We start from the raw sequence: 9808 nt of genomic DNA, 5'->3' as shown, positions 1-9808 counted from the left end.
TCCTGGCTCCTGTGTATAAAGAAGGAAGCCCATTAGCCTTTGAGCTTGCCTAACTGTGAAGCAGGACTTGATATTTTCAGCTTTGATTTTTCAGATGAAACTTCGAAGTGAAACTTGCAAAAAGAATTTCTCCACATGAACACAGCAAATAGAAAAATATTTAAGATACCTAAAACTTTATTTGTAGGAAGAAATAAGTCTAGAAAATAATTTCCTAAGGAGTAAAATCACAAGTCTACACACTTTCTGGCCTTAAGTAATGACCTGGTTTCGTGATCAAATCAATAGCGTGAACCTGTACATAAGAAATAGTGAAAATTTAGAATTTATGTTTCATCTGAATCCAAGTAGTTGGAGGGTGCCAAAACCCAGACCACCCATTTACATTACCATGTCCTAAACCTAAACCTCATTGTTTACACATTGCATGGAATGTGAATAGAGATTCCTCACATACACACACAAAAAAGAGTCCATGGTGAAATCAATAATAAAAAACAAACAAAATTGCCATAATGAGACCACCCTGAGTGGGTTGCAAACATCATGAACCCAGTAAAGGTACCAGTGTTCCTTCACCTGTTTAACCAAAACCCAGGATTTCCCGAACTCATGTCAGCCCAGAGCCTTTAGTGAAGAAATAACCATTAACACTTGGGGATAAGCCCCTACAGGTGAGGAGTACATAAGTTGGTCTACATTTATTGGCTACAAAGTTGTTATTCAGTTTCCACTCTAGGTTTTGCACACACACAGTCTCATTGGCTTTGCCAAAATATTCAAAGTTAACCAACTTCTCTATAGTTAGAGTCCATTTGGGGCCAAGTTTCTTAATTATTTAATTCACGCAAAACTTATGAATTCTAAAGAAAGAATACAAGTCAAAGTATTTTTTGGCTTTGGTGTCCTAATAAACAAACAAATAAGCAAGCTATGGAATTGCAGAAATCTAGTTGAATATTATCATACCACCAGAAAATAACAGCTTCGGCACCACCCTAAAATGTGTAACTATGCCTCTGTTCAACAGTTTTAGATTTTGAAGCTAATACCAGAGAACTTCACAAAGACATCTAAAAAATGGGTAACTAAAACTAAGAATTATTGTGAGATAGTAATTATCTGCAATAGAATTTAAAATTGAAACAAATATTATAATATGAGAAAAATGCAATGATAATAATGGTGTGTTAAACATACTTTTTAGAAAATTCAGATCATGTCTTTGAGATTCTGTTATTTTTCCAGGTAGCAACTTCTGTATACAAACAGTTGTAATGATACTATGTTAACATACAGCACCTTAATTCATGAATATGCTGTAGATCACAATGACATCCTTCCAAATTATATTCGATGAGAAGTCTAAGTCATAATTAATCTATATAAGGTAGGTTAGTCTATACTTCACTGCAGCTTTTTTTTAATGCTCTGTGAAAATCACAAAAGTAACCATTAAAATACAATGAGCAGCTGTTGCTTTGTAATGTTGTCCTAAGAGATACTCACTTGTCTGTGATGTAAAAGGTAGACAGAGTACATGGCTTAAACTTGTTTTTCCCTGATCCTGCTATAATTCCGGCACAGGACTAAGCAGATAGCACAAGCTTAACTCAATAAAACTGACTGGATCAAGGGAAAGTTTTAGGGCCTGAAGAGTGTCAGCCTCTTCGTCCTTGTCATCACCTCTGCCAGCGAGGTCCCAGGACCCTAGGGCGGTGTGGAGCTTCAGGAGATCCCTAGTGGAACAGTGACTCCGATGCAGGCAGTCTTCATGTTCTGCTGGGGTTGTACCCCGGAGTTGCTGCACAGCACAGGGCTGCTGGTTGGGGGAGAGGCCCCTGCTGCTAATCACAGAAGACTGTAATGTCACAAGCAGTTCCTATCAAGGCCAGGTCAGATTCGGACATATGTGCTAGTAGGGGATTTTATATCCATATGGAAGAACCTCCAATAGAAAAACACCACAGCTTCTCTCCATCACACTGCAGGGGAAGAGATGTATTGATTGGTGAGTTTGAAAGAAGTGGGTGAGTTTGGGCCGGGTGCGGTGGCTCACGCCTGTAATCCCAACACTTTGGAAGGCTGAGGCGGGTGGATCACGAGGTCAGGAGATCGAGCCCATCCTGGCCAACATGGTGAAATCCCGTCTCTACCAAAATACAAAATATTAGCCAGGCATGGTGGTGTGCGCCTGTAGTCCCAGCTACTCAGGAGGCTGAGGAAGGGCAATGTCTTGAACTGGGAAGCGGAGATTACAGAGAGCCAAGATGGTGCCACTACACTCCAGCCTGGTGATAGAGCGAGACTCTGTCTCAAAAAAAAAAAAAAAAAGTGGGTGAGTTTGAAAGAAGTAGCTGAGCAGGGTGATTCAGTCCCTTCTGGTCCTGTTTCTTTTTCTGGATCATCCTGGCCAAAGAGAGGGGACTCTCCCTCCAGTCACCCCTGCTGTGCCATAAATGGTACAAAGTCATGCCTGGGACTGAATGGGTACACTTTCCTAAGTCAGGACTGAAATGTTACAAGCTGCAGATTCTGAGTCACATTCTCCAATGGGCTTCATCAGAAATAAAGCTGCTTTTGATTTTTCTGCCCCTTTTGAACCTCGATTTATCTGACTGTGCCTTGCTTTTCAGCTGGTTCTTGATTGAGGAGGGCAGACAAGGGGTGTTTCATAGTGATCTCCTGCAGCTGTCCTGCCCCTTCACCCTGACAGTGGTAGCCCTTGCAGTGGCCTCCACCTGTGCCTCCCCTGGCTGAGAAACCATCCAACCTCCTTTCTTTCCCCTCCCCCATCATCAAAAGCAATCTTTCAAGTGTCTCACTTCCTGAGGGGCCTAATTGCAGTTATAATGCCATAGGATTGATCAGAAAAGTTAATCCCAGCAATGTGCTATCTTGCCAGCATCTCATCTCTGACTCAGGATTTTAAGCCTCCTTGGAAGCGGGTATCTGAAGAGGGTGCAGATACCCTTTGAATGCACAACCAAAAATGCAATTTGCTGTCCTCATTGAGAGATCTGGCATTGGCCCAGATTCAAAAGACAGATAGAGGATGCTAAGCTTCTTGACCCCATCTCCTCTCAAGAACAAAACATACAGTTTAATAACATTGTTTTCAGAAAACACAGAGTTATTTTGGGGGCCAGGCAAATTCCTTTACCTTTTCTCCTGGTCTTCTTGGCTGTCACTTGCTTTGCTTACAGACAGCAGCCTCTTGTCTCGAGGAACCTGGAAACATCACCAACCATCAGTCAGATGTACATAGATGCAACCATGACCATGTTCAGAGCTGGACACCAGCATAAGCAAAGAAACCAAAACGGGATGTTCTCCGGGAAATGGTGGAAAAGTTGCTGTCACCAGGAGATGTTAAAGGCGAGTAGCCTGAGTGACAATGATTACGGAGCCAGAGACAAAGGGTTGGTGATAAACATATGGCCACAGCAGACATGATTCAGCTGCTCACTGCTGGCCTAGGTGACTCTCCCTGGACCCGAGCACCTCTCATGCACTCCCTACCTTGGGAGTGGAAGAGGGGAGAGAAGCAATGTGAGCAGAGGTGAATCTAGACTTGGGTGCCTTTGATCAGACAGAAAACATAATGGAGTTACACAACAAGTGTCAGCATAAAGAACAGGGATCTACCCTCCTCTCTGATAAGTGCTGACATGGTGGGGGTGCTTAGGCACAGGGGGCCGTACTGAGCTAGCAGCGGGGGAAAGCATCCAATATACCTGGGCCCCCCTTTGTCCACCTTCCTACACAGCTTGTGGACTTGCTTCCACAATTTTGTTTCTAAATACACTTTCATTATTGTCTTAAAACTCCTGATGCCCTTTGGGAGGCCGAGGGGGGCGGATCACGAGGTCAGGAGATCAAGACCATCCTGGCTAACATGGTGAAACCCCGTCTCTACTAAAAATATAAAAAATTAGCCAGGTGTGGTGGCAGGCACCTGTAGTCCCAGCTACTCGAGAGGCTGAGGCAGGAGAATGGTGTGAACCTAGGAGGCGGAGCTTGCAGTGAGCTGAGATCACACCACTGCACTCCAGCCTGGGTGACAGAGCGAGACTCCGTCTCAAAAAAATAAATAAATAAATAATAAAATAAAATAAAATAAAACACTCCTAATGCCAACACATTACCTGAAAGATATTGAAAAAGTGCTCATTGAAAGAAGGGCCATCCCACCAGCCATGTCTCTGACCATCATCTAATCGCCTGCTGCATCCTAGATCCTTTACTCTGCCACAGTTTTCAAACACATGAATAAGTAGGCTTGAATTGGGTTGGTTTATTGAATTTCTTTGTGTATTTTTCTTTATTTCTTTTTCTATATCTCCAGATCTTCCTTCTAGCCAAACTCCTTTGCACCCAAAAAGCAACTTTTGCTTTCTTGAGATGAAAGAACATTCAGGAAAATCATCCCTCTACTGGAGTCCTCTATCAATTCCTGTGATTTCCACTTACCTGAATACGACACAAGCCCAGACACCTGGCTTAGGGTGGGGACAGAGCAGAGTGGCCAGGAGTCCAGACCTAGAGCCTGCTTGCCTGGGTTCAAATCTCAGCTCTACCACTCAGTAAACTCTGTCCCACTTTCCTCATCTGTAAAATGGGCATAACAATAGTCCCTCATCTCACAGGTTTTTAGTAAAATTAAATGAGTTAATGTAATTTTCAAAGCACTTGGAGTGTGTGGTACTTTATATTTGTTAATAAAAAACAAAATAAATCAATTATAAATCATTCATGTTAACTTTCAGAGTCTATACTATATCAGGCATTGCTAAACACTGGATAGAAAAAAGATAAATGATAGTTCTCATCATCTATTGAAGATGACAGATAAACATACAATTTCAATACTCAATACACCTGTGTTCATTGCAGCACTATTCACAGTAGCCCGCAGGAGGAAACCACCCAAATGTTCAACAGCAGATGAATGGAAAAACAAAATGGGGCACAGCCATACAACGGAATACTATGCTGCCTTAACAGTGAATGAAATTAAGGTGCATGTTGTAATATGGAGGGACCCTGAAGACACTATGCTAAAAAACTAAGCCAGATACAAAAGGACAAATATTGTGTGATTCCACTTAGATGAGGTACCCCAGAAGGGTCAAATTCATAGACAGAAGGTAGAACAGAGAGGACCAGCAGGTAGGAGGATAAGAAAGGAATTACTGTTTAAGGAGTACAGAGTTTTCTGTCTGGGAAAAGGAAAAGGCTCTGGAGATAGATGGTGGCGATGTTTGCACAACTATGTGAATGTACTTAATGCCACAGAACTGGACACTTACTAATGGTTAAAATGGTAAATTTTAGGTTATATATCTTTTATGACAATTTTTTAAAGGCATTAAGGAAGAAGTAAGTATTTAAGGAGATCCCACAGGCATAAAAATAGAATGAAATCATGTCCTTTGCAGCAAGATGGGTGGAGCTGGAGGCCATAATCCTAAGCGAATAAATGCAGGAACAGAAAACCAAATACCACATGTTCTGACTTATAAATAGAAGCTAAACATTGGGTCCACATTGACATAAAGATGGGAACAACAGACACGGGACTACTAAGGCGGGGATGCAGGGCAAGGGCTGAAAAACTACCTTTTGGGTCCTATGCTCATTGTCTGGGTGCTGGGCACAGTCGTATCCCAAACCTCAGTATCACACAATATATCCATGTGACAAGCCTGCACACATACCCCCAAATGTAAAACAAAAGTTGAAATGATAAATTTTTTTTAAAAAAAGGCCTGCATATGTATCCCAGAGCTTAAAGTATAATAATTTAAAAAATAAAAATAAATAATAAAAGGGGGGAAGGAGAAAGAAATTCTACTGGCATTGAGATTAAAAACGTAATAAACTGGAAAACTATACATATATTAAAAAAAGAAGACCTGCCTCCCCAGCTCTGCCTGCTGCTGTACCCTGAGTTTATGACTCACCCACCCCACTAGAGAGCACTTAGTTTCTCTCCTAAAATGTAGTTATTCCTATAGTGTTTTAAAAATTTAATACCCCGTGATATGAGATAAAACTGTGCTACTGACAGGATTCTCTGGAAGCCTAGAGAGTGGAGCTCCCCAGAGGGGCTGAGCCATAGGTAGGAATTTGTAAGGTGGATGGAGAAGGCTTTCTAGCCACTGGAGCTGCTTATAAAAAGGTTAGAGGACAGGACAGAACAAGGAAGGCATGGCCGGCATGAGGAATGAGTTGGGGGAGATGTGGCCTCAGAGATGAGCAAAGGCCGGATGAGGAAGGGCCTCTGAAGCAGGGACAGATGGTTTACTTCTTTTGTCATGTGCTATGGCACCATCACATTTTTCTTGACTGTCAAGCTTCCCTTGCCCTCTCCCCTTCCAACCAGGTGGCACAAAGTCCCCTGTGCCTCTGAAACCCATCCCCCACCCCTGGACACCAGCCTCCAGGCTCAGTCGCCAGAGTTCCTTGCTTGGGCTGCGCAAGCAGCTCCTAACTGGTCTCTCCTCTCCTTCATTTCATTCCTGTGAATTATTTCTGGATCCATTAGGAAGACTCAGAGTGGTCTGCTTAAAATGCAGTCTGATCTTGACGTGTTGCTATTATACTTAAAACACTTGAGTGCTTCCCATTACTCTCAGGTAGGTAGTCTCAAAAACGTCTCCCATCTCAGTGCAGGCAGCCCCTGTTTTTGCTTCTCACACTTGGGCCAACTATATTTATGACCATGCAATGCTCCTTCTCACAAAAGAGCCATCACACAAAATCCTCTCTGCCTAGAACATGTCCCACCCCTCCTACACCCACACCACAACCCATGCCTTCTCCAGGCTAACTTGTGCCCATACTTTGAGTCCTATCTAATTTTATATGTCCATGATATGGCAATCTCTATGTCCACCTTGTCATGGTTATATCCTCAGTGCCTGGAATGTAGTAGGCCCTCACTAAATACTTATTGAAAGAATCAATTGATCAATGAAAATGGCCTGGAAAAGGCAGGACCAAAGAAATAGAAGAATAGGGATTCCAAACACTGAAACGTGTTAGCAACCCCCAAAGATTCATAGAAGTGAATGTTATTGTTGCCAAGAGTCCCTGATGTGAGCTCTGCGCAGACACCTGTGCTCGGTCTAAGGTGCTAGGCACAATACTATAAAGGTGGTTATTAACGTGCGGGTTTGCTCTTCTTTGAACCATGCTCTTTTTTGAAACTTTGGCTTTGCAAACCATCTTTAGATAAACTGAGAACTCTGAACTTGGTCTCTTCCCTTGAGTCCTAGATGTCCCTTCCTGGACATCTTGCAGGCACATCAAACTCAACTCTTTATTATTCTTCTCAGAGCCTTTATTCTGTACTCTCTGCCTTGATTAATCCAGAAATCATCTTAGGCATCTTGCACTTAGTTATGAACTCCCCTCACCAACTCTCTGTCTCTCTGTCTCTCTCTTTTCTGTCCTGGTCTGTGCATGTGACAGATCGTCCTCTACTCTGGCAGAGTAGGCATTGTTTCCTCTGGAAAGCCGGTGAATTATCTGGGAGGTTGTCAGTCAACCTACTGCTCTTAGAACATAACCCTTTTAGAGCACTGACCTCCATAAGCCGTGGTTGTAGGTTTATAGCACTGTGTTTGTCCTGGACTGTGATTGTCAGTGATCTCTCTGAGGTAGTGAAATGAGTCTCACCTGCCTTTAGATATCCAATATTTATCCCCATTGCTAGGAGGTCATAGCTACTTAGTGAATATTTTTTGGGTGGGTGTGTAGGTGAGTGGGTGGATGGATGGATGGACGGATGGATGGATGGATGGATGGATGGATGGATGGATGGATGGATGGACAGATGGACAAACAAATCAACCAACAAACTGGTTTCCAGCAGTACTGGTCAGTAGAACAGATAGAAACCAACTGACTAGGGAAGCCTATTTTTCACTACAGCTAGAACCAGATGATGATAAATCAGCTCTCTCAAGAGGAAAATAAAGTTACATAAAGTAAGTCAAAACACTTTAAAAATATCTGGCTAATTGAATCTGTCACGTTTTTCTGTCATGCCTGAAATTCATGGAAAGGTTGCACAACTCTGGAGCTATTATTGGTAAATAGTTTAAACTGGATAGAGAACTGAGCTAGAATTTTAGTCTCTAAATTATGACAGATTCTATACATTTGGATTTTAAAAAATAAACACCACTTGATGAGTAAGCAACTTATTAAGCTCCAAATGCATACTTTTAAAATTTTTAAGTGGATTCAAAAAAGGGCATTTTGTAAATGGTAGACATTGTAAAACAATGGATATTAGGAAACATACAGGATTGTCCTGTGATCTTGGGTAAATCCCACTGAGTTGCAGAACTATAAAATGTAAAACCTGATGGACTTCACTGCAATGATGCTGTGGTGACAGTTATCAAATGCAGGTGAAAAGACCTTGAAATTTATGAAGTATTACGAAAGGTATGCCTTCGCCACATTCACAGGACAGGGACCACCATTTCTGGAGTGCCTGCGTGTAGCTCATGAACTCCTCCCTGTGGACAGAGTCCACGACTGTCCCCTCGGGGATGATGTACTCCAACTTCAAGAGTGAGGAAAAACAGTTTCTTTGACAAAAATAGAATCAATTCATACTCTGAAGAGGCATAGAAAGTCTGTAAAATGTAAATGATAACATGGCAGCAATTTTTACAATAATTTAACTTCCCAGAGTTTACACGAGTTTAGACCAAAAAACCAGAACTGCTTTGTTTCATTAACATTTCACTTGACTACAGAAAAAGGTCCATCCTCAAGGGACATTTAACTTTGTTATAACTTTAACACCAACATATATAAGCTGTGAACACCCAGGGAACTGAAAAGGGCTTCAAAATGATCATTTGAACAGAGTGTTTGAAAACAAGACCAATTCTTTCCAGAAACACTAAAATGTTTCAAGCAAAAATATAGCAAAGCTCGTGTGAAATAAAAGCAGCTATGTAACTCCAGTAGTCCACATGGTCTTGGAAATATTAATTCAACAGAAGGAGTTACAGACTTGGCTGCAACTTGAGTTTTATGTAAACTCCCTACCTGGTATCTCAGAATATTTACAGAAAGCAGTATTTCAACTTTCCTTTAAATGCTAGCAAATATGTAAGAGGACAGGTAATCTAGGTACCACATTTACTAGTACTTAATCACCCATATTTACTAATACTTAACTATCCTTTGCATCTGTGAGAAATAAAATACATTGCCTTCATAAATTACTAATTATAGACTGGACGTGGTGACTCATGCCTAATCCCAGCACTTTGGGAGGTCAAGGCGGGCGGATCACTCGAAGCCAGGAGTTCAAGAGCAGCCTGGCCAACATGTGCAAAATCCCATCTCTACTAAAAATACAAACAAAAAATTAGCCAGTTGCGGTGATGCACATCTTAGTCCCAACCATTTGGGAGGCTGGGGCAGGAAAATCGTTTGAACTCGGCAGATGGAGGTTACAGTGAGCTGAGATCATGCCACTGCACTCTAGCCTGGGCAACAGAGCAAGACTCTGTCAAAACAAACAAAAAAAATTACTAATTATGTTTGTTTCAGGGTATGCTTCTCTTTCTCACTAACACAAAAAAAGGATTGCCATCAAATACAGATATATGAAATTATATCCATTTCATAATAACAGAATAAAATCTATTTTTTAAAAAATAAGAACAGGCCGGGCGCGGTGGCTCAAGCCTGTAATCCCAGCACTTTGGGAGGCCGAGGTGGGTGTATCACGAGGTCAGGAGATCGAGACCATCCTGGCTAACACGGTGAA

General features: G+C 41.9%; 1 protein-coding gene across 3 annotated transcripts in view; it reads right to left on the bottom strand.

Annotated features, from left to right (window-relative positions):
• Nucleotides 1-9808, bottom strand: part of GRHL2 (grainyhead-like 2 (Drosophila)) — a 199417-nt gene that overhangs the window by 131507 nt on the left and 58102 nt on the right. For all 3 annotated transcript variants that reach the window (XM_011983481.1, XM_011983482.1, XM_011983483.1), the window contains one exon: nt 3164-3231. In XM_011983481.1, coding sequence (XP_011838871.1) covers nt 3164-3231 — 68 coding nt within the window. The remainder of the gene's footprint in view (nt 1-3163; nt 3232-9808) is intronic.

Source organism: Mandrillus leucophaeus, unplaced genomic scaffold, assembly GCF_000951045.1.
Source record: "Mandrillus leucophaeus isolate KB7577 unplaced genomic scaffold, Mleu.le_1.0 Scaffold250, whole genome shotgun sequence".
Classification (NCBI taxonomy): domain Eukaryota; kingdom Metazoa; phylum Chordata; class Mammalia; order Primates; family Cercopithecidae; genus Mandrillus; species Mandrillus leucophaeus.
The sequence above is the reverse complement of the archived record's forward strand: the minus strand, read 5'-3'. Positions and strand labels throughout refer to the sequence as shown.